Genomic DNA, 25,859 nt, shown 5'->3' with positions numbered 1-25,859 from the left:
GCAAAATATATCAACATAGGGCGCTTTTACTTGCAAAGTATACTTGAGCAATCAACACAAAGTTAACATGAAGCTATGCTGTCATTAAACGGCGCTCATTGCAAATAATTTCCACTGTTAGATGTCAGCAACGAGTTTGGTTGTCTGGCGCGAGAATTGGACTTATTTAATGAACAAAGTTCTGCAAAAACGTGCTTTTCCATGTTGCAAGGTTTTTATCGGTAAAATATATTAAAATTATTCCTTTTTTGCAAAATTGAAGTCGTTCTATTATGGCATCACCACCTATAAAGGAATCAGAATGTGAAAAGTAGCCAGACAGACAATTAAGCTATATAACTTGCAACAAAAAAGCTTTAACTTTGTTTTTATGATGTGTAATTGCTATTTGCAAACCTATTTTTCAGATACAAACTGTACAGTATTAAAAAGCTGAACTATTGTCATGGCGAATTTTCAAGTGGGAGACTTTGTGTGGTAATTTTACTATAAAACTTTTTTCTTATTTGGTTGTTTTTTGTTATATTTGGCCTAGCATTTAATAATCACCTAATAACTTTACATTTCATGATTCAATTCTAAACAACAATTATCATTTTGTGGTGTTAAATATTTTTTTATTGACAGGGCAAAAATGACGGGATATCCATACTGGCCAGGAAAGGTGTGTAACGTATGCATTATTCCTAAATCACTTTTTTTTAAATTGACCAATCTAATCATTTACAGGTAGCGGAACCGGACAAGGATGTTAAAAAACCAAGCAAGAAGGTGGAGATGTTTTTCATTCGCTTCTATGGAACAGGCGATTAGTAAGAACGTTTTGATCAAATTTTCTTTTTTTTTGCCTCGCTGACATTCTCACAAAGCTAAATATGCTACATACAAACGTGTTGCTTTTTCATTTAGCTCATAAAAATGTGTTGTTTTTTACAAATAAGCGGTACTAAATACTACATGTTATTCTGCTTAAAATACTGCATTGTATGTGGAATGTGGTAATACAAGCCCAGCAAGGGTGAAATAAACCAGATTCTAGTGTACTTTTATTTACAAACCCTCACCCAACCCGGAGAGCTCTAACCGTTAGCGCTTTTAAAAGTCCGCAAAATTATATTTTTGTAAAAGCAAGTCCTTTGCAACTTCCTGTCGTGTGATAACATGCGGCCACATGCAGTATTTAGTACCACTGCCCCTTTTTAGAGATTTTTTTTTGAGATTTTTTTTGCGAGATTTGTTATTGCAACATGATGAAATTGACTTGTAAACCTTTTAATGTACAAGGTTCAAATTCTGACTAGTTTCTAGATTTTTTACACATTTTTAGCCAAGGTAAAGTATTGAAATTATAATTTTAGTGCTTGGACAAAGGCTGATCTTGTACATGATTATGCGGAGCAAAAGCAGAAGTATGCCATCGGCAAAGCAAAAGGTTTTCTTGAAGCTGTGCGACAGATTGACCATGCAGTGGAGAGAAGAGCCAAAGGTAATTTTCGATTCCTGTCCTACATGTAGGCTTTCTTTCACACATACAAATGAATCCAGTTAATTGCATAACCTATTAAACAACTTTTTATGCAATAAAAAAATTTTCAGACAAATGGTTACTGTTGGGATTTACACTTCCTATTAAACAGATTGTGCAAATAACTAGATTTGGCTGAATATACCCGGTTACATGTATATATATATGTTATCTGTTTGGTTTTACCATCAACCCAATGATTATCCTGTTAGTTTTGCAAGAGCTTTCATACATTTTATCTCTTCTTGCAAGTAGTTCGAACACCTAGGACACAGATGACATCTTGTATACAAGGTTGTACCAGTGACCCTCACTGCTTGTTACTTTAAAAGGGATAGCGCTAAATAACGCACAATCATGCATGATACCATGTGGTAAAAAGCAAATCTCATTCCATTGTACATATGCAAACCCACATATTTTTCAGTGGACATAATCAGGCTGTACCAACTGTGACAAACATGCCTTTATGAGCAAAAATTGTATACAAAAATCGAAATGGCCACTTCAGTATGTTTGTAAATGCAATAAATTAATTATTGCATGTATGCATTTAATAAGGATCAGTCCTGAAGCGTTTATGTAGACCAGTGGTTCTCAGTTGGGTCAGTTGTATTGCATTTCATGATCTTGAGTTAGTTGCAGCAGAAAGCTACTCGCTTACCACCTTAAAAGCTGTGGTGTACCACTAGTGGCAAGGGTGCCACCAGTTGAGAACCACTGCATTTCGTACATTAAATAGGCCAAAATCGTTCCGTTTACCACTGCGTGATAACAGGGAGTCGTTATCTCAAAGATGCGAGCCTTCAATCTCTTGTATTCGCTTGTTATCTGGAGGTTTTTAAGGAGGTTTATGCGCTAACAATGGGAAAGTTACGTTCCGGCTAGGACGCTGGTAGCAGTTTCTTGCTTAGTGGTAACTGCACTAAGTGCAACATATCAAACTGTTTTTGCATTTGAACAATGTAAAAGTGTTAAAAACGTGTAATGTTGTGTTGCTTTGATCCGCCAAACACGTAATAGTTTGTCAAAAACATTAGATTGATGTAAATCGAGTTATGTTATTAGGGTAATTTGTTACTTGCCAGGCACAATTTATGCCTTCTGCAGTTACCACCTTTAGTGCATTCGTGACTTTGCGCAACTTAACAGTAGGGTTACCGTTTCAGCAAGAGATTTAGTTCTTTAGAAATTGGACCCTGTTTTTTTAAGCAACGATTTTGATTACCTGACAGTCACGCTTATTTTGCAGCTGCAGTTTGGCTGTGTAAGCTAGATAGCAGCGGCGAAATCAGAAAACTACAAAGCTTTCGCTAAATTTACCTGTTCTTCCTGTCAATTAGATAGAGAAACCGCCAATTTTGGAAAAAGTGCTTTGCCGCATAACGCGCCGTTTTGAACAACGTGTGACATCATAATGACGTCATTAGGGATTTCCCCCAAAAAAATTGTTGCACCCCCCTTTTAAAAATTTCTGGATACGCCCCTGCATGTGTGGGAATGTTTTTTACAGTTCTACCGTAATGTGATGCATTAAATCAATTTATTTTTTAGGACTCCCTGACACAAGTGATGAGGAATCTGAGGAAGAGTCAGAGGGAAGTGATGACCAACCTCTTGCTAAGAAAGCTAAGCACGAAAAATCATCTTCAGCTGTAAGTTGTGTAAAATTTACAAGGGTCTTTCTGTTGATGTTACTTTTTGTGAGAAAAGTGATTTTTACTAGTGGACTCTTGACTTTTTACCATATCATGTAATGTGCAGAATATGTTAGGCAATGCCAAACCCAACTTTTTGTCTTCTAAAGTAGTTTTTTTTTGGTAAATAAAGTAAAATCGTCTTTACTTTTAGACTGCATCTGGCACACCACCAAAGAAACGTAGAAAATCTGCCAAGAAAAGTCTTCCAACCAGAGAAGAGGTAAGTGCACCTGTAATGTAGTAGAATTGACCACTTTTTCATTTATGCATTTGTACAATTTTACTAAACATCTTGCATCATCCTAACTATCACCATTGCAATTCCTATCCCGTTGCTCATAAAACGTAGATCTTTGCTAAAAGACACATGTTAATATGCCTTGTCCATTATAAGTGAAATCCAACTTTGAATATTTACCTCTTGCCCACGTCTGACAGCTAACTCTCAAGCATCAGAACATGTCGCATTATCTGCTCACACAAAGACAGAATGCAATCCCTCCATCTGCTAACCCAGTGAGTAACTAATTTCCCCATCAACTGACCGTAATGCAAGTGTGTGGCTTGCATGTTCATGTGTGTCCGTGCTACGCTTTTGCAACAAGTATTACCATGAAAATATGCAACCAAAAATTGTTCCAACAAAATCTTATATAGTTTAAACGTAGCTTGCCTTACAGCATTAAGATTGGCACCTGACAATTGCTTTCGTAGTTTAACATCCATATGATAATTGCAATTGAACACTTTTAAATCTGAACTAATAAGCTGTCAGCGTGAGCAACTAATTTTTTAAAAACATTATCATTGAACTGATACTACTTTCAATAAATACTGTCTTTAGTTTTAGTCTCAATTTCAATTTTGAAGTGTCAACCTTATGCCATTGATGCTCCAAATAGTATTTGAGTTTGCTAAAGGGTTTTTTGGGGCATTATAAATAGTAAAACTGGCAAGTGCCATTTTTGTGGTTAATAAAAACCATCTCTAAATTTTTAATTTTTCTCAAAAAAATTGTTTGTATTTTTTCCTGATTTCAAAACAATAAAAAATATTTGTGAAAAAATGTGATTGATGCAATAATACTAACAATTTTGTAAGCTTGACATTTCTTTTCTGCTTAACACTTTTGCATGAGGTGTGCATACATGTAGTATTAAATGTTTGTTTCACCTTGTTTTTAATTTTCACCTTGTCTTATTTCGCCACACCTATTTGCAGGTCCATGTATCTTCAGTAGACAACCTCAACTTAACCGAACCATGTGTTTCACCTGATACGACAGCGGATGCCGACAGCACCACAAGTATTGTTGCAAAAGACGTCATCCCCACAGATAAGAAGTAAATAGTAATCTTTTTTTCTGTGGTGCCTTGTTTTGCAAATTTCTTTTTTTCTTTTTTTTGTCACCAGTTAATTTGTGAAAACATGGTGAAGTGATGAAGTAAATAATAATGAAAAACAAATATTCCTAAAAATTGCTTGCAAAATTTGCATTAAAATAGTTACTTCGTGGCGATATTTTCAAAACAGGGGTAGGCAACGAAAGGCAAATTTATTGAAAATTTTAAATGATAATGACATGGCATGCTAACAGTTTGGTGTCAGTAGATTTAAAATCGATGAGAATGGAGGCAGAATCATGTGTGTAGCCTGGTTTTTATAACCTACATCATAACAAGTTACTGAAAACCAGCAATGTATTATTTTGAATTATTTTAAAAAGTATGGTAAATTGTCATGTCATGAAACTTTACCTCAAAATCACCTGTTGGTACATGGTTGCTGACTGTGGAAATATAGCAGTGTTTATAAAAAAAATACTTATTTTTGTTAGAATTGGATTCTTGGGTCTTGGAATCATGGGGATTCCGATGGCAATGAATTTGATCAAGAGTGGACATGATGTTACTGTGTGGAACAGAAACCAAAACAAGTAACATATTAAGTTATAGAATAAAAAAATGCTTTCAAATCATGCAAAAGTTTGCACACAACTTTTTTTAGTTGAAAGCGATGATTTATATGGCAAAATTTATCTGCTGTGTGAAAACTTACACATTTTGTTTTTGTTCTTTTGTAAAAAAATTTCAAAAAAAAATTATGCAGTTGTAGCAAACACAGAACTTTTAATCCTCAAATATGGTCATCACTTAAACAAAACACACAAAATAAATTTATTTTTTTGTTATATTCATTTTGCGTTTTTACATTTTAAAAATACATTGAATGGTGATAATCGTTGTGCACTCCATTTTAGCAAAAGGTTGACTTTCCAAACATTTAAAAAAAATGCTATTTGTAAGAAATAAATGACATTTATTTTATCGGCATTTGATATAACCATCTTGTCAAAATCAGCAATTATGTGTTCTTGGAGACCCATGTGTTTATGCTTTACAAAGCTGTGAAAATAAAAATACATATTCAACAATTTTAAACCTTTTTTATATTTAGGTGCAAGCAACTTTTATCTGCTGGTGCAAAAGAAGGGACATCCCCAGCTGATGTAGTACAACAATGTGACATCACATTTTCATGTGTTTCCGATTCAACTGCTGTCCGAGATGTAAGTTTGTTAAATTTGTAACATGATCTTTTTTGTAAAATGTACCTTAGCAGAGTCAACCAATTAAAGACCAAATATTGTATTCAAAAAACAATTTTGTTTTTTACAGTGAAAATTTTTAAATTGTACAGTTTTCACATTAAACTCTTCAACCATTTAAAAAAATAAAAATGTTAAACTTATGCCAAGTTTGGACAAGGTAAAAAATATTGCTGGTGCATTTTAGAAAAAATAATTTTCTTGGTCCTGTTTGTATTTTAGTTGGTGATAGGCAACAGTGGAGTTTTGCAAGGTATAACATCAGGGAAAGGTTATGTGGAGATGTCCACTGTCGACAATGACACTATAAAAGAAATTTCAGAGGTATTGTTTGACAAAGTCACACAGAAATTATTCTGGTGATTTGTTGTTTTGGATAATTTTTTTAAATTTACTTTGTCTAAATTAAAATCACTAAAAATGCATTTGGCTCTGTCTGTGTCATTTCTGTATGTTTAAAATCCCTTTTTTAGCAGAATCAAACCAATTCCTGTGAAAACCTTTAAGCTGTAAATGACTTTCATGTTAAGTTTTAAGGTTTCTGACCAATCTTCTTTTTGACAAACAGTTTTGGGATACTGATAGTTTTGATATCTCATTAAAAAATTGTGCTTTTGAAGGCTATTTCCATGCGAGGAGGTCGTTTTCTCGAAGCTCCTGTATCTGGAAGCAAAAAAGCAGCAGAGACAGGACAACTCGTGATTTTAGCTGCTGGAGACCGCTCCCTGTACATGGACGGATATTCGTGCTTTGAAGCAATGGGAAAGAAGACCTTCTTTCTAGGTATGGTTTTAAAAACAAAAAACTCTAATCTTTTTTGCTTAGCCATTTGTAAAATTGTTGTTAAGGGGATAAGCAGTAGTTCAACAAGTAAATCGGTGAAAAAAGCCTTTGTATCGCAACTGGAAAATTGCAATATTGAAATAATTATGGGTCCCCTTCCCTGAAGGGGACACATATTGATTTTACTCGAAATGTTTGTGTTTTTTTTCTTCTCCCCAAAGTTTGTCCGACTCGTTTTTCCATCAAATCCTTGATGGATTTGGCTGAAATTTACACAGATAGTAGATGTAGTTATGTAGATGTGCATCCCACTTGGTTTTTGTTGATAACCCCATTATTTACCCCGCTAGCCCCCTAAAATGTTTTTTTCCCTGAAGTTTGTCCGACTCATAGTTATGTAGATGTGTATCCCACTTGGTTTTTGTTGATAACCCCAGTATTTACCCCGCTAGCCCCCTAAAATGTTTTTTTTCCCCGAAGTTTGTCCGACTCATTTTTCTATCAAATGTTTAATGGATTTGGCGGAAATTTACACAGATGGTAGATGTAGTTATGTAGATGTGCATCCCACTTTGTTTTTGTTGATAACCCCAGTATTTACCCCACTAGCCCCCTAAAATGTTTTTTTTTCCCCGAAGTTTGTCTGACTTGTTTTGCCATCAAATGCTTAATGGATGTGGCTGAAACTTATACAGATGGTAGATGTAGTTATGTACATGTGCATCCCACTTCGTTTTTGTTGATAACCCCAGTATTTACCCCGCTAGCCCCCTAAAATGTTTTTTTTTCCCCGAAGTTTGTCTGACTTGTTTTGCCATCAAATGCTTGATGGATGTGGCTGAAACTTATACAGATGGTAGATGTAGTTATGTACATGTGCATCCCACTTTGTTTTTGTTGATAACCCCAGTATTTACCCCGCTAGCCCCCTAAAAGGGGTATTTTACCCCGAAGTTTGTCCGACTCGTTTTTCGATCAAATGTTTGATGCTAGCCCCCTAAAATGAGTTTTTCAATTTAAATAGTTTTTACTCCATATAGCATATTTAGATATGCACAGTACCAATCACTGTGTTTGTCTTCACAATACCAAACTTACTCATTGTTACCTATTGAAATGCATTATCTACAACTTTGCATGTGTGGGGACCCATGAGTTGTTGCTTGCAGAAACAACCAAGGTTATAAAAGACGATGGCTAATATGGGACCCAATACAAAACAAACATAGGAAATATATTTATGTTTTAAAATAGATCATAGTGTATGTGCTAAGCCACCCTTCTAGTTGAAACATTTTAATGCCCCCTACAATCAGCCACAAAGCAAAAAAAATGTGTGATTCTTATCACTTTTCCTTTTTCTTTAAATGTTTTTTTTTTGTATCAACATTAAAGATATGTTTGGTGTTCAACTACAATCTGGATATTTCATCTGTTTTAAACTTTTAACCACAAAATCAAGATTTTTCCATTTTGCATCAGTTAACCCCAAATCAAGCAATAAATAAAAATATTTCAATTTTATACTTTTGTCATTTAAATAATTCACAGCAGATTAGTCAAAACATTAACTTAACTAAATAAAACCAGGCCTGTTTGCCAAAACCACAAGTCCATGTCTGAGGAAAAACCTCAAGTCTGCCATCGAAGTCCAATATTGTACGTTGTATAATGATGTGCAAAAGCTCAAACTCAGCCTTTTTCAATCTGCGATTGGCAATTTTTAGTTTCAAAGAGTAAAACCTGTAGTTCCAGCATTTATGTAACATTAATATACTGGAACACATTCATTGTTATTACTAGTTTTGATACATAAATGCTTGATGGTTAAAAAAGGTTAGGACTATTTTTTAACTTTAATTCAAACTTACTTAACATCAGTGTTTATTCTATAAATATTTTTTGAGAACAGAAATGTGGTTTTACAAAAAAAAAGTTTCCAGAAAGGTTTTCCAGAAAACACCAAAAAATAGGTCTTTGCCTGTTAAAATAACTAGGGATGGACCAAAACAGCAAGTGTTCTGTTTGGTCGAGCACCGAGCATGACTTGTTAATGATCGGTGCTTGGTGTATTGTGACGTCACAAACATACCCAATTACACTGTATTTTTTTTAAGTCCCTTATTTGGACACCAGGGTCATACCTAAACTTCAAAAATCGCTTCTGTATGACAGGTGAGGCAAGCCAACGCTAAGTGAAACACCTATGTTTTTGTGTAACAACATCAACTACTTAAAAATGCATGTTTTGTTTCAACAATTCTCACTGGCACATAGGTTGCGCATGGGTGGGATGGTTCAAAGCATATTTTTGTTTCAAAAACTTCTTTCAAGGTTGACATTATTCTTTGTCTAACGCTCGGCTTAGTTCATGTGACTGCTCAGCACCGAGCATTAAAAATTGGGGTGCTCGGTACTCAATTTTTTGGTTCTGGCTCGGCTTGGCCCATCCCTAAAATTAACTGTCTTTTTGGGAAAGCGATCAAATTTTATGTAACTGTCATTATCAGTAACTTGTTATATGACATTGAACTGAAAAACTTCCCATTTTTTTGATCAAATAAAAGCTTTAAAATCTTTATTTGCACAGGGGAACTTGGATGTGGGGCAAACACCAAACTGATTGTCAACATGCTAACTGGCACATTCATGGCATCCCTGGCTGAAGGATTGTCACTTGCAGAAAAAGCTGGCCTTGACCAGTACACCCTACTCGATGTTCTTAATCTCAGTGCCATTTCTTGTCCCCTCGTACAAACCAAAGGATCAGCAATACTGGAGGTAATATATCATTTCATGTCATGATATTTAGTGTTTGGAAAAAGTATATTCACAAGGTTTGCTTTCCTTGCACCAAAGTCCTTTCTGAAATCCCCCTTAAATATGTTTTCCGCTTAGTTCATGTACAGCAGGCATGGGAGCCTGTTTAGTACTGCATGTCGCATTGCACAACATTGCAGGGAGCCTCCAAAATGTTTACAAATTACCACACAATACACAGCAGAAGATTTTATACATCAAGCAGAAACTATTGAGTGGGTGACAAAAACAAATGACTGAATGTTTGCTAGTCTTTTGGAGAATCAATAATACTTTTAAATTTTTTTAATTTGGACCACTTTAAGAAGTAAAGTAGGGCACAGGATCCTCTACACGGATAAAGAGCATGTAAGGGACTGTTGGTGAAGTTTTTCATGCAATTGCTGCAGGAATACTAAAAAAAAATGTAAAACAAATAAATCTCTGTTGTACTTTGAAAAAGCAGGATGACTAAAACTTGCCAATATAATTACCAGGTAGCAGCCAGCATCACGTAATTCTGTTTCACATAAAGTTTTGATTGTAAGACCACCTTTGCCAATAGCCTTGTGCAATGAGATAAAGACTGGTTTTGGATCATCATCTTTAGCAAAAGTTTGGTTGGTCATAACTCGAAAACAATAAAGAATTCTTTGTGTATTTTAAAGGATCAGGCCCAACTACATGTCCATTGGCTTAGTTTGTAGAATTTCCTCACATACATTTACATGCAATTTTACCAAAATTTTTCAATAAAATAGATTCACAAAAGGCATTTATGGTGTCAAGGTGGCAAAACTGATAGGCTTGTTTTCAAGCAAGGATGGAGTAGTGAACAACTTTTGTTGATTTTTTTTGTTTCTCTATGCTTTTATCATAGAAATATATTCTCACTGGTTGTGAAAAATTAGACAAATAATATTTGATGATTTGTTTGCACAGGGCCATTTTCCAGCAAACTTCCCATTGAAACATCAGCAGAAAGACCTTCGACTTGCCTTACAGATGGGTGAAGTATTGGAACAACCTCTTCATGTTGCTGGAGCAGCCAATGAGGTATTTACCGTTGTGTGCTTATTAATTTACATCACAATAAAGTTCTGTACAGTAAACGTTGGTTAATCTAGACCTGTTTGGAACAAAAAAATTGCCTAGTTTAAGCAGTGGTTCCCAACCTTTATCGGCGAATTCCTAGCTTAACCATTTAAAACTTTTGCATTCTTCCCAATATTCCACAAAGTATGATGCTAAACCATACGAAGAGCATTTTAAATTTGGTCTTTATCAACTTTACAGGTTATATATTTACAAACCACATGTACAAAATAAGTAAATTCCTTGCCTTAGGTCTTAAACTTTCTTCCCGGTTAAAGGCTTGCCATTATAAATCCTTTATACTTTAAGTTTTGTCTGAATCAGGTGAAGATCCGGTTTAACAAAGGTTTACTGTATTTTACACAACAATTTATACTGAATGGTGAATGGCATTCTACTGTAATTTGAATGTTAAATAGATTTGCAAGCATGTTAACACCATGTTTGTCTACCCATTAGCATTTATGGTTCCTAATTACATATTTACTGATTTATATCTTAAAAGCACACAAATGATCAGTTTTGTGGCCAAGTGTAAATAAAATGCTCGAATGGGCATTGTCAAGATGTTTGATGATGTATATCTCTGGGTTAAGTTAGAAAAAAAGATTTTTTTCTTTATAATTTCTGATGAGAAAACAAAAACTTCACATGAAAAATGTAGATTTTAAAACTTGTATATTAAAATTTTTGTCTGAACACTTAATTTCCAACAAAGTGCTGTGTGAACCAGGTTAGCTGGAAAACATGCATTTGCCAAACCACACCCTGGTCAATTGCCTAAAAAATGTAATGTTTCAATTGTGAACCCTATTTTTTTTACTTCACTGTTTTAATCTAATATTTACTTCAAAAATTTGGCAAATTTCTTTTGTAAAAATACCAAAATCTGATGTAACACATGGTAACATAACTGAAATGAAACACATACAACATTATGGCAATTTTCTTGATGTACCACAACAATAAGCAATACTGTTGAACAAAATCAGTGTTAATTGTGTATTTCAGTAATATGCTGTGATCTCCCAAAATGTATAACTACAATTTAAGCATAGTGGTGTCGATATAAAGTGGGTATTATTATTCCACTATCCTACAAATCAGTGTGGTGGACCCGATGGTGAATTTAAGCTGGATTAGATTACTTATGTTACAACAATTGGCAATACAGTAATCAAGTGTGTCAAAAAGTTTAAAGCTTATGCTTGATATACCTGCAAATTTAACAGCATATTACTGGTAGTCTATGTTATACTTCCTGTGGTTTAGAGTTAGACTTTAGAGCTGTTTTGGGCAATATGCAGTAAGCATTTGCTTTTTTGGTTGCCCTGGGTCGGTAAACCAACCATTTTCCACGTGTTAAACACGCCCAGCAGATCACTTTTAATGGTTTAGTTCAAGTATTTGCGTTAGGACGGTACAAGGTTGTAAAAACGAGACGCATTAAAAGTTGTGCTTACTCGCCATGAATCTCGTCATTTGTTGAACACACAGTGCCTTGGCATCAATTTGGGCCATTAAACCCTCAAACCCTCAAATAGACGCACCAGGTGATTGCTATTGTTCGACCAACGGTTGTACGTCGGTGACGTAAGTCGTCCAATTTTGGTAATCGCCTATTGTTGCTGCCTAGGTGACCCCGTTGTTTCCAGGGACATTTGCGGTAAAAATAGAGAACTGGTATGTTATGATGCGGTGAGCGGCCGACATATACTACTGTGTGACTTTTACCGTGTGTTGCTATGCGTGTGTGTATAAGACGCTTTTATTACACAACCTGGTTGGCTTAAGTTGGTCAAATTAGGTATTAGGCGGGGTATTCCCGTTTGGATTGCTGGGATTGACTTACGGCTTAGGCAATGTTTGAATTCAATTCTCTGGCCTAAAATACCATAGCAAATCGCGCCTTCAAGTCTTCCCACAAGCTGGTTTCAACATTTAACAACCTATACAGGGGTTGGGACACCACAAGCTTTTTCGTGGACCACAAATTCCATGACAGGCTTGACATATATGTATATCATTCCCGATGTTTTTCAGTTGTACAAGCGCACAAAGGCGATTGGATTCGGCGACCGGGACATGTCCTGTGTGTACAGGGCTGTGAATGCGTGATCGGAAACACCAGGCAAGCTTTCCCCGTTTCCTGCAACTGCAAGTGCCAAACGCCGGCGCGCCACGATCTGCTTGTACAAAGACCTGCGTCCGCCCGTGGCTGCGACGTTTCGTAGTATTGTTGTTTTCTTTTTATACAATCGTTTCCACAAAGCGTAGCGGTTGAATTCGTGTTTACTATACGATTTTGTAGCCTGTAGTGATTTTTGCCCCCTCTTAATCGTGGATAATATCGTTTTTTACAGCACATAATTCTCAACGATTTTTACGCATTTTCTCTCGTTGATTTAGTCCTTTGGAATCATGTCTCGTCTGTCGTTTTCCAAATCGGGCGATTCTGTGTAGCACAGAAATAAAAACCTCACCACAACAAATAAGACTCACTTATCAGAAATTGTATATTTTTTATTTGTACACGAAAAGACGCGTTCAGGGTCCGCACTCGATTAGCAATTGCAGATTTGACGGAAAAAGAAAGAAAAGTTCAAAACTGGATACCAGTGTGCATTTTAAGTGCAGCATCACATAAGGACCGTTCACTTCAGGCCAAACCTCCTTGCTTAGACCGGCTGAACAAGAAAGCACGGCCTTGATGTCGACCAAATGTTTCAGTAACGCCGTAAACTGTAGAATACTACCAACTACCGCTATTGAAAGGAAACAATTACAGAAAAAATGCTCGTATGGCACAACTGCGACCCTACTCCATAGATTAAGAATAAGAAACACGCGCTATAAATAATTATTTAAAAAAGAACGGGAACAACTGTAGCAAGATACGCGCAGTACTGCCCCATTATTCCAATCATAGTTCCTTGAGGTTATCACAATATTGTCTCATCTCTTTGCTCAAGGTTCTGGTATCCGCTTGTGCTATCCATCGCCGAGTGCAGTGCGTTCCTGTGTGTGGAATGTGTTGTTCCCACAAACATTAAATGAACAGTGGCCGTTTGATCATCACGTTGACCCTTTGGTGTGAAGAAACGAGGGCCGCATTGGCGGGGGTGGCGCTGATCTTTGCTGAAATGACAAAACGTAATGTCGTTCATGTTACTGAAATATGTACGTGCACCCTCCTTAAAGTTCACCACCCATTGCCAGTGGTTGGATTCAGCCGGTTTGCACCGGTTCTATAGAACCGTCTCACGAAATTTTATGAGATCAGCGAACCGATTAGCATTACTGGTTACTGTCAATGGACTTTTTGTAACAGAACCGGCTAGGAAATATGACTTTTGTGTAAGAACCAGCTGAAATTTGAATCCCACCACTGCCCACTGCTGAAGTGTAGACAAATGTTCATACTCAACCACGACTTTACTTTAGCATCGACCCCTTACAAAAACATACAAGCCCAATAAAAAGTGATAATATGTTTACGTAACTGGTTCAACTCCATCAGATCATGCATCTTCCAGTTACCACCTTACTTCCGTCTTGCAGTCCTAACTTACAGTGATTTATTCCCTAGTCTGCCGTAACTGCTCTTACACTACATAAATGCTTCAGGACTGATTCCACTGGGCTTTATTTTATGTTGTTTACTAACTACCGGGAAAGAATGCTAAATATTATAGTATTTTCCCAAGTCCCGATTTTGTATTGGTTACTCCGGTAGAATTATTTTCGGGCTCCATAGACAAGTTAACATACAGCAAGATGGAAAGACTTTAATCTACTGGTTTTCCACCTGTGCTACGCGAGCTTTTTCTAAAAATAATTTATTAAACTCAACTGACCCAACTGATCAGCTTTAATTTTGGACTAAACCGGTATCTTGGACGTTCTTTGTGAAGTGCTACTGAAGAAAGAGTAGGCCTATCTATTGGACTACCCATTTAAGCACTCAGTTCCTCCAAAACCCAACCTAACGCACTGATCACCATTTGAACGCAGCTTAAGAAGATTAACTTACCGGTTTGTGAACTTGCGCATAAACTGGAGATTCAGGGTCGGAATGTGCGCGTTGGTGGCGGACCTGCGGCAACGCTAACTCGTTGGGAATAAAACCGGAATCCGGGGAAGGATTGCGATCATCTGGTGGTGGGGGCGGACACTCGTTCGGGGGCGGGGGTTGAAAGCTTGGCGGACGATCCATAAGCGGCGAGTTCTGAAGCAACAGATTGGGTTTACGCCAAGGTTTTATGTAATTTAGCTCGTTTTCAGAATTTAATAACATAAGTTGCCAGATTTATACATTGTATGAAAACTTTTATATTCATACCCCGAACCGTTCTAGTTTTAAAACATTGCCGTTTCACAAAAAAGGGTCCGTTAATAATTAATATTCCATTTTTTATAAGTAGTTCCAAAACTGTATCAAAGGGGCCAAAAAATCTGATGGTGGTAAAAAAAACCTTTGCCTCATAACTCTTTAGGTGGCCCCAAATTTTATTGAATTTCCGAACAACATGTCATAAACAGTAAACATATACGACCACTTTTAGCTATACAGGTAAATCGCTTATTTCACAGGGTAAGGTTTGCAAACCCAGACATGTCATTATCCATTATATCACAGAAGCATCGACCCAATACATGATAGATGGACAGTTAGTAAGGTATGGATTTTAGCTTGTTGCTCCCAACAAACTGGAGTGCCGTAAGGGGCTACATAAGATAACACGGCCGAGGTTTCGTCACAAGAAGCCATTCAGCATGAGAACCTAATACCAGATTCAGGGCTGCTGGACAACTGCTATCGTATTTTGTGTAGATACTTACTGATATGTTCGCATGGATTGATGAATCGTTTTTGTCGCCTTCAGCACCAGTAAGTTCCTCTACTACAAGACCTGGAAATACTCCAGTTTGTCCGTTGTATTCGCCTTTCCACCAGCCATCGTCTATTCCGTTGTCGTTTTTCGACAAAATGTTTATGATGGCATTTTCTGGGAAAGTAAGTTCCTCTTCTGAGCACCCTTCATAGTCGTACATGGCTTTGGCCAAACAAACTGAAATAAAATAAAAAAATAAAAGTCCGGTACTGAAAAAATGTACGTTGCTCGGATTTTTAATTTGTAAACATTTTTTTTGTTTTGGCCAAACAAACGCATAAAACACGTATAATTCGATGGACCACGATGTCAAAATAAACTTTAACGAAAACGGATAATTCGTTGGACAATGACCCCTAAACAAATTTGCAATGGACTAAAAATTAACAGACATATAGGCCGAAAAAATGCAACAAAAAACGTATAACTCCTTAGACAACCGCCCAAAACAATTTCACAAAGCCCCAGGATTTTAAATTTGCAAACGTAATGATTTTTATTTGCAGTTATCGATCTTAGCAAGTCAAACTATGTGCTTTGCTGAGTCATTTGAAATCGACACATTTATTGGACCAGATTATCGAAATATGAAATAACGCAGTCGAGTGATTCATCGACATCAATTTGTGGCAACGTAAATTTTGTGCCAAGCGAATGACATCATGCTCAAAATATGTTGGGCATGATATGTGTCATTGCAAATTCCACTGAGGGACCGTGTATTAGAGCGAAATATAAATATTTTGGGAAAATAAATTTCTACAACCCTTTGGTAACCTATGTGCCTACTTCAAAAAAGGCATTTCCTAGTTTAAACACTAGTTACACATTTTTGGGAGATTTACGCAGGTACCATTGAAAATTTGTACATGTGGTTTGTAAATATACACGTAAGTTCTGATAATATGACCTGCGAAGTTGATAAAATAACTAATATTTATTTGATCATTGTTTGGTTTAGCATCTACTATGTAGTATGTTGGTAAGGAATGAAAACGTTTTGAATTGTTAAGGAATGAATTCGTCCGAAAAAGGTTGGCAACCACTAGGCTAACAAAACACAAGCATAGAACTTTCTAGAAAATGCACTTACCTCCACGACTGACAGTGATGTGAACCCCGGAGTTTATCTGTCGAACTTCCCTGTCGTTGCCAGATGTTGTGGAATTTGACGTCATAGACGATGTCCCTGACGTCGACGAAGAAGACTCGAGCGTGTAATCGTCGCCCGGCGGTTCACAGTACAGATGGTGGGAAGGAGAGTTTATCGCCGCGGGAAATTCGATGTAATTTTCCGGCACATATCCAACATTTCCCTGGTTATTTTTGGCTTTCACCCACTGGTCGAGGTCGCCGTCTTCCACTGCTTCGATGACATCACCTATCTCGATTGTAAGTTCGTCCTCCCTTGTTGCCTGAGGACAATAATTTGTAATTGATACGTTTGATTCATTGACACAAAAGTCATATTTTTCAGCCGGTTCTGTTACAAAAAGTCCATTGACAGTAACCAGTAATGCTGACCGGTTCGCTGATCTTATAAAATTTCGTGAGACGGTTCTACAGAACCGGTGCAAACCAGCTGAATCCCACCACTTATTCTAGGTATTTTTGTATGTACCTGTATTTATACATTGTACATACTGTCTGATTTGAGACAACAATGGTAAGGTATTAATAAAGTATTGTTTTACCTATAAATTAGTTTCAATTAGGCGTCTAATTTAAGAGCATATTACACTAAAGGTGGTGATAAAATGATCATTAAACTGTGTTCATTGCTTCAAATTAGGTATGAATCATTGCAGTAAAGACTATAGTTCAAATGGTGTATATTGAATACAATCAATTTGTATGACGAAAACTAATAGGCCAATTATGGTGTACGTTTTTCTGCAATCATTTTGACCAAATGATGAATATGTTTTAAAGTGATAGTTATTTTAAGGTGTAACTCAAAACTATGCAAAAATAGAACTTAAGCCATGATATGATTTTACCTTGTAGGCATATTTAACAGTACAGGTCATTGGATACTGTCGACTGTGGTCACTTGATGGAATTGACAAGTTGTCGGCATATGTATGACCGTCGTCCTCAAAAGTTTCATCGTCATAAAAATCATCGTCAAAACCATCAGGAGTCATTGGGGACTGAGGGTCCATGTTGGCGATGTGCGATTGCGCATTGATTGATTTGTTGTGCAAAGATTGCCGCCGTATTTGGTTGGCATGTGACACTGAGGCCTCCTTGGCTTCCTAGATGTTAAAACAACCGTTTGATTGTAGTAGTAAGAGTGCTACAAACACCACATACTGATTTTAGAAGCAAAGTAATTTCATTTAAAAGCCAAATAGCGTTAAAGCAGTGGATTATTTTTAATAGATTCCTCCCTTAGCAATTCAAAACAGTTTCATTACTGTATATTATATATACAATATATTAGATACTAAACCATACAAAGATCATTTAAATTTGGCTATTTTATCAATTTCACGGATGATATTCCAAAAAGGTTAACTGTCTATTTTCAAACTACATGAAAAAAAGTTAATTCCTCCCCAGTTGGGAACCAATGCTTTAAGTGTAGCAGTAGTTGACTACATATGTGTGATGTTAACATGCCTTTGTAATTGTGACAATAACAAAAGCAATTGTTGGGACAACCACATTACAAGGATATCTACAATACAAGCTCTCCAGTATATTAGTGAGCAATATTGATACAAAAGTAACCAGTTCTATAGTTTGTTTAAAGATCTCATTACCCACAAAATAAGTTGCCACCTCAAAAATGTTTTATATCTAGTTTTTTTTACAAAACAACCTACAGTTTGTAAAGCATGTTTGTGAAAAAATGGCAATTACCTGTGCCTTAGCACTTTCAATCCACGTATCAACATCTACACCAGCTTCTCGAAGCATGTCAAGTCGTGCCTCACACTGAAGATGGCTGGTTTCCACTCTACGTAAGTCTTCACGGCATTTCTCAAGTCGAACCTCAGTCTCTTGAGCTGCGGCTTCAGTTGTCAAGGCAGGGTTCTATTGACAAGCAAGAAAAAAGGAACACTTTAAACATGTCAATTTCAAGATGATTTAGATATATAACTGCTAACGTCAGACCATCTTATGCGATAATACCCTGAATTGAAGCTGATGCAGCTAGTTTCTGACATTTTTAAATTTGCAATGTTTAAACTGCATTGAAAAAAAAACGCGTGAAATTATCATCAATCTTTACAAGGCACATTGACATATAGGCAACCTGCCTGAAACCAAACTACACAATTGGATTATTCATTTAAAAAGGTCAAGCCTGAAATACAGGAAATACGCAATGAAGTCTGCAGCGGCTGCTGACCACAAATCTAAGTTCATGCAATCAAAATCTGCAGGTTGAAGCAAGGTGTGCCAGGTAACATTCATTTCCAATTAGTACTTGACAGGACTGTTTGGTGCTTACCACATTAGCTACAATACTCCTTGTATACCCAATGAATTGATGTTTGTACTCATTTAACAGTACTCCATTGTGGTTACTGCTAAGTGTCGGCAAGGGCATTAACTTTATCAGTTTGGTTAAGCAAAAAAGCCTAAAAAAACTCTTTGAATAAATTTAAATTAACATGGTTTGCTAATTACTATACTGAAACTGGCAAAAATATGTGAGCTTTTTGTTAATAAACTACAACAACATAGAGTTTTATTAACCTTTACATCTCATATCCTATAGGATTTTGTTTAAAGAGCACTTACTTGAGCATATTTTTGTGTGAGATCCTCAAGTTCGTACTTCATCTTTTGAAGTCGCTGCAATTGTCGGTTATCGCGCACCACATATCCGGCCCACCTTAAGCACATTCAGTTTTAAATGCCAGGTATACAATGACAACAAAATGCACCAGTGGCATGAGTGTCGTTATGAAAGTACATGTTTGCAACTACAAATTATGAATGAAAATTTAAAACCTAAACAAAAATGTGGCACAGAAGTATCATGAAAAAAAATCGTTTTCTAAAATGTAACTTTGATAGAAAAATCAGGAAAAAGGAAATATAATAGCCAATTTTCAACATGTTAACAAACAACTTATAGTTGAACATAGAAAATAGTCGCTGTCTGTACCTTCGTGCTTCTCTGTTAAGAGAGTTGTCTTCCGTACTTTGTTCAGCTTGTAGCTTTCCCCCATTGTTATCTGAACCACAAGCTTCGAACTCATACATAGGTCCCCATTCAAAAACAGGGTTTTCGCGAAGGAAACAGCGAACATTGTATTCACGGGAAATCTAAAAATCATTTACAAAAATTTAAAACTTGAAGTACCTTTATATTTTAACTGAATAAATGCATGCATATAAGTGTGAAAAACACACCAGGAATTTGGATTTATTTCACACAATCCTTAGATCTTTTTCCAAATAATTAATATGTTGTCCATACACACTATAAGACATGTAAATATGTATACTTTGGGCCTAAATTTAACAATTAGGCATTTCTAATGCACCTTGGTAGCATCTTCAGCTGATACAGCATAAGCTTCTTGTGAAGTTTTTGATACATCCAACTCAATCTGGCTCATTGAGCTCAAGTAGTCTTGTAACTTTTCATATAAATTTCCATCTAGCAACTAAAACATGACCGAAATTAGTTTCAATGAGATCAAACACTTAATTAAATGACAGCCCACAAAGTATATATTAGGACACAGAAGTTAGTCACTGCCATAAAAGTACAAACTTACAATTTAATATCAATTAAATTTTATCATGATGTCATTGTCAACTAAATTACGTTTCACTATAAATCTGTATGTACAGTTATAAATATATAAAGGAGACAGACACATATGATGTCACTAAACGATAAATCACTTTTAACTGAATTGTGTATTATTACGAAGGCACACATACTGCCATAGCTGCAGGCATGTCTGTTTCATAATAGCGGCGTTGATGGGCATTGGCTGCACTCAACATCAACAAATATTCATTGCGGGCCACTGTGGAATTGGTTGTGTTTTCTTCACATCTTTGTTGCAACTGCACAGCACAAAAATAATTTTAATTAAACTTTGTAATATGATCAGCACACTGTATAGGACTATTAAAAACGTGTTATAAATGAAACACACAGCCACATTGTTTGATTTCCGGCGCACATTACTGTTTGGTTAAATCTGTGGAAATTTTCTGGGAAATGTATTTTCGCTTACGCAGCGTGATTCATGTATTTGTTTAGCTGATTGATTAATCTTCAGAGCATGCGTAAGATAACAGCCACCAATACATTAAAATGTGTACTATACAAACACAAAGAAATGTGCCAATAAATTTAAAAACTTAAAATTTAAATTTTACAATTGTATGTACTATATGTAAGTATGCTTAGATCATCTGTTATCTCAATAGAAACCACATGTTGACAAAAATAGATGTAATTCATGTGACTACTACATCATTCCAAACCAAGGTATGTAAAGAGGCACTTATCCTACGCTGGACTGGGCCTGTTCTGTTAAGCAACATATAACAACAAACATAGACCAGTAAATCAATAAAATGGAAGAAAGCCCATGGAGAGAAATATAAACAGAGGAAAAGAGAAATTGTCCGCGGAGAAGACATTCCTGTCGTTAGTGCACCTTCGTGCTGTTTGCTTTAGGCTACGACCAAGGCAAATTGCATTGTGTTTTGAGATTAGGGGGAGGTATGAAGGACATCCCTTGTGTTTCAGAACACGACCTTATCAATTAATAATGAGTTTTTATGGTATATATAGCAGTATTAGTCTCATAACGCACCTTTTGAACTGTCTTCTCCAAACCCGCTTTGTTTTTGAATAATCCAGTTCGGTTTCGTTTTAACCTGTGTACATATTACATATATTATCTGATTTAGATGAACAGCACATTTGCTATTTTGAGTGGTTGACAAACCTTTCTGTGACATCTTGAAATTTTTCCCGAGCACCGCTAGTTAGTTGTTCAGCATCATAGTATTTCTTTTTGGATTTTGTCAGTTCTTTGATTGAGTTGGTGATTTCATTTTGAAGGGTGTTTAACAGATCCTGGCACTGTGAAAAAAAAACGATTTTTAAATTTCTTGTCATGTTACATTTTTGACCAACAATCATTCTACAGATAATGTAAAAAAGTAGAAGTTAGTGGCCATAATGTATTTACCTTTTTTAACTGCACTTCCTTTTGTGTTCGGCAGTTCTTTGCAGCTTCATATATGTTATTTTTGTAATTCTCAGATGCAACAAGCCTAGTTTGGGCAACTTTGTCAGTTGCATCAAGAACAGACTTCCATACAGCCATCACAGTCCTTAAAATAGAACAGTCCTTTATTGGTTAAATGTACATAATATCCGTAATTCACAAAAATAATTGTAACAAAATCAATTGACTTAAAGAATTGAAAGCAGTGTTGATTTTTAGAGCTGTTTCAATTGAAATACTCATGCAAACACTCTTTTAAAACACATCTAAAACTATTCCAATTCTAATGTGGGTGAGTCTACTAAACAAAACCAAGTTGCAATTAGGTCAAAGTTTTGTGGACAAATTGTAAAAAACAAATCAGTCATGAACAATTACTGGAACAGTGTATCATGAGTTAAATCTACTAAATATTATATTTCAACCAAGTGTGTGAATGGCACTTCGCTACGATTTCACTTACGGCATAGGAGACAAAACAGCTCTGTGGTGTTTACTGATGCTGTGGGGTAAAAAATTCATGATGAGCATCAATGTTTATTTTATCCACCAACTCAGCACAGAGAGTAAATGCAGTAAACACTGAAGTATAACTTTACATACATTGCATACAGATTTTGTATTACCAACAACGAAACAATCAGTCCATCTGTTTTATATGTGCAGTCTTATTATATCTTGCCTACAGGGCATGCACTAAGCCATTAAAATTTAATTTAACAAACCAGTAAATAACCCTACCTGTTATCATTGTCTTCTGTGTCCACAATTACACTGCCATCTTTCTTCTGGTATTGAGCTGCCAGCTTTTGTAGAGCCTGCAAAATCGAAGAAAGCAAATTCATATGGTATATTAACAGCACAAACTGTACAAGAATTTAAAACAGCATGTATTTACAAAAGTATTGAGAATTCATAAACAATGTCCGAGCATGTGTTTTTCTTAAGGCTGGATAATATTACCTGTCCATAATCTTTTTCAATTTGGGATCTTTCCTTTCCAAAATTCCTAAAAAAACATTGATTGGTAACACAAAACATATTTACCATTACAAAAATAGATTGTGCCAATACAGATTTGGATAAAAAGTGTAATCAATACATTCCATGAAGCCAACCAAGTCTGTCTACTGTGTTTTATGTACAACAGCAATACTATTAAAATAACAGGCTGTCAACAGACTCTTCCTCTCATTTTCAAATGAGAAACAAGCTCATATCCTAATAATAGAGAAACACTCATACACATTGAGAGAACAAGATCTTTCCAAATACACATAACACTAAAAATCAATGCCAGATCAGCACAAAAGATTTATGTGGAGTTCTATACCTTATGTCGTCAAGCAAATCACACTCCTGTTGGTGCTTGTTTTTGAGTTTTGAAAGTTGTTCAAGTTGAGTTGTTCGGAGTAGCTGTGTAAGTTTGGTCTGCGAGAAAAAATATTTGCACAATAAATAATCATTAACTACATACAATATGTTATTAAAACAACAAAAGATAAAGTTTGAAGACAGTTTACTGTTTGTAAGCAACATTACACGTTCAAACACTGCAAAACTTTTATCAAACAGTACATGTTTGCAAGAAGAACGTATTTTTCTTAACCACGGATATAAACAAGTCATTGCCTTCACAAAAATGCAACAATCTTATACAACACGTGTTTTTTACCTTCCTAGGGGGTGGCTCCCTCATACTGTTCAAAAAACTTGTATGTTTGTTTGTTTTAGCCTGTTGAGCTTATACTGTTTTTGAAGGTTGTTATACTTTAAACACAGTACAACTATGGACTAACAGCTGCGCACCTACGCTTGACAACAAAAACATGGAATAAGTCAGCGATGATTAATTGCAAAACGTCCGGTTCGGTCAACGTACAATGTCCGGTCACTAACCACACTGGACATCTACAATACTGCCGAATATACTACAAAGCCACGAAGGTAGACCGCGCGCTAAAGATTAAGAAAACTTCAGTTTGAAAAACTCTCTCGTAAACAACTCGCGAAAACCTCTTAAACCTTGCCACAGACGATTCAACGAGCTTCGGTTCGGTCTAATGAAGTCTGCCATCAGAGCAAACCTCCGAATTGCCTCCGCGAGACTCTTTTTCCCCTGCGCGACGTGTTTGTTTCTTTTTTATATGACGTACATGAGCGCGGTATGTTCGATTACGTAGCGACGTACGTTCCAGCCAAAGCAACATCAGCAATGCGCGGCATGTTTTGTATTTTGTATGCCCAATTCATGACGTAATTGGTAGTTTTGTGGCGTAGTTACGACAATTCATAGCTGCATGACCCATCGATTGAAAAAAGATTGCTACCGACCTGCTGGCCTAAAATATTAATAGCGCGCTGCAAGCTTGGATTCGAAGGTGCCTTTTCAAGCGATTGCCTCATGGAAAATTTCAAGGGCATAAACCGGTCACTGGTGAACTGTATGTGTATCGATTGTGACTGCATGGCTAATGACTATGGGCAGACAGTCAAAAAACGTTTGATGCAAATTAGCATTAAGTAATCGCATCCCGTAATTGTCTACTCATGTGACAAAGAATATTTAGAACTCGCCCTCAATCATGCGAAGATATTTGGATTGACCGCGACCGTACATTGTTTAAAACAATTCTTTCGTATTTCGCTGTTGTCTACTTTGTTCTGTCGCCTCTTAGCCATGTTAAGTTAAATCACAGGATCGACCGAAAACAACGAAATCTATTTCATTTGGAAATCTCCTGACACACTAAATGAATTTTATTTCAACCTTTAAAACCAAAAATAGGGTCAAATAACTGACTGTCGTACAGACCTACATCTACTACATCATCGACAATATACTAACTTTTAAATAATGTGATCATTATAGGTTAGACAGCTAGGTTATGAAAACCACATAAATTTCCCACCCAAAAGAGTGAAAGTGAACAAAGCTATTTTTAAGAACGTACAACAATGGCCAAAAAAAATTCCAAATAAAGTCATGTAAAGGCTAGCTTAACTTTCAAAACTTAAAACTCCATTGTTTACTTCGTTCCACAAGGTTCAACAGCTGGTAACAACAGGCTGACCCGATCTGGGCGCAGTTTCGTCAATGCGACAGACGTCATTAGGTGCGTTTCCTATTACGTCATAAACATCAACGACCCTGCCCAACTTGATTCACCAATTCAGGTTGACACTCAGTCATCCTACCTTATAGCCATGCACTGAATTTCGACTGGAACGACGTCGATTTCTTTGCTGTGTGTTTCCAGATTCACCGACATATCGCACAGTCGATGTGTCGCGCGTTGAGCTTCGTCGTTTTGCCCTGGGTTCTTGTACATCCATCGACGAAGCACGCACTTTAGTATCCGTTTTCGACATGCGCGTCCTTGTTACAGAAAGAGCGTTGTCATTCTCGTCGTAAGCCTCTTTGATGAAGCACATCGGAGGCAAGTCGTCGTCCAAAATAGATATGGGAAGCAGCTCTGGGGGCGTGCGCTCGCTGGGAGCGGTCAAAGACGGCCTAACAGTCACTGATCTATTTCTAGTGAGTGAACGTTTCTTTGCACACTCAGGCCAGACTTCTTCTTCTCGACAGGCTTGTGGTTGTTCGCTTAGCTGCGTCGAAGACCTTGACTTTGAAATACCGATGGCTTCAACTGAAGGAACAGACTGTGAACGTGAGGCTGTGCGGCGAAACGGCAGAACAGACGGCAGACCCGAGAAGGTTGACTGCTTCTTCAGAGGCACCTTTTTTGGCTTGGTATCTTCATCGCCAGCGTTTTCATACACCATATCGGCGGCTGAAGTGGCGTGACGCGCTCCACGCTTCGTTGTGCCCGTAATACGCATGCAAACAGCAATCCGCCCCAGGCTTCAGGCCAAGTTGTGTCAAAATCATGTGCAAGTAAACAAATGACAAATTTTGTCGCAAGCCACAGCCTTTACTATTTTTACACCAGTCTATTTCTGCATGAGGGTAATTACAGTTTTTAACGATATTACGTATAACAACTCATTAGTTATAAATGTAATTACCACACCTGTAGTCTACCTTCAAAACATTGGCTATGCAATATTAATCTGGTCTTTTCAGGTACGGTAAGCTTATATAAGTTGACTAAGTTTTAGTTTTGCCTAAATTGGCGTATCCTGTTTTCCGACACTAAAAACACACGCATATCCTCTACGACATTACAGAAGAAATTTCTCCTAAAATCAGCCACAACGCACATGCCT

At 36.6% G+C, this 25,859-nt stretch overlaps 2 protein-coding genes across 5 annotated transcripts; one reads left to right on the top strand and one right to left on the bottom strand.

The window, feature by feature from the left end:
* Nucleotides 1–111: 111 nt before the first annotated feature.
* On the top strand, nt 112–13,005 carry LOC145237462 (uncharacterized). 2 transcript variants are annotated; one of them, XM_080100328.1, is made up of 16 exons: nt 112–221; nt 408–477; nt 628–664; nt 730–812; nt 1,359–1,486; nt 3,080–3,180; nt 3,377–3,445; nt 3,664–3,741; nt 4,447–4,568; nt 5,063–5,161; nt 5,683–5,794; nt 6,056–6,157; nt 6,454–6,616; nt 9,207–9,397; nt 10,358–10,471; nt 12,554–13,005. In XM_080100328.1, exons 2-16 carry the CDS (start codon nt 446–448, stop codon nt 12,626–12,628), a joined length of 1,506 nt encoding a protein of 501 aa, XP_079956454.1. In that variant the 5' UTR covers nt 112–221; nt 408–445; the 3' UTR covers nt 12,629–13,005. The 2 variants fall into 2 exon arrangements, with proteins under 2 accessions (XP_079956454.1, XP_079956456.1); XM_080100330.1 differs by lacking the exon at nt 3,664–3,741 and having other exon boundaries at nt 139–221.
* Nucleotides 13,006–13,012: 7 nt separating this feature from the next.
* On the bottom strand, nt 13,013–25,601 carry LOC145237461 (F-BAR and double SH3 domains protein 2-like). 3 transcript variants are annotated; one of them, XM_080100325.1, is made up of 18 exons: nt 24,828–25,601; nt 22,963–23,060; nt 22,593–22,638; nt 22,371–22,447; nt 22,093–22,131; nt 21,591–21,735; nt 21,345–21,481; nt 21,210–21,273; nt 20,320–20,448; nt 19,914–20,036; nt 19,532–19,692; nt 19,162–19,255; nt 18,274–18,447; nt 17,406–17,663; nt 16,499–16,820; nt 15,353–15,582; nt 14,544–14,738; nt 13,013–13,648 (listed from the first exon to the last, which is right to left on the bottom strand). In XM_080100325.1, the coding sequence occupies exons 1-18, from the start codon at nt 25,470–25,472 to the stop codon at nt 13,586–13,588; spliced, it is 3,000 nt and encodes a 999-aa protein (XP_079956451.1). In that variant the 5' UTR covers nt 25,473–25,601; the 3' UTR covers nt 13,013–13,585. The 3 variants fall into 3 exon arrangements, with proteins under 3 accessions (XP_079956451.1, XP_079956453.1, XP_079956452.1); XM_080100327.1 differs by lacking the exon at nt 24,828–25,601 and adding an exon at nt 23,305–23,468; XM_080100326.1 differs by lacking the exon at nt 22,093–22,131.
* Between the last annotated feature and the right edge of the window lie 258 nt (nt 25,602–25,859).

The sequence above is a fragment of the Phallusia mammillata genome, chromosome 7, assembly GCF_965637545.1.
Source record: "Phallusia mammillata chromosome 7, kaPhaMamm4.hap1.1, whole genome shotgun sequence".
In the NCBI taxonomy this organism is placed as follows: Eukaryota; Metazoa; Chordata; class Ascidiacea; order Phlebobranchia; family Ascidiidae; genus Phallusia; species Phallusia mammillata.
The sequence above is the reverse complement of the archived record's forward strand: the minus strand, read 5'-3'. Positions and strand labels throughout refer to the sequence as shown.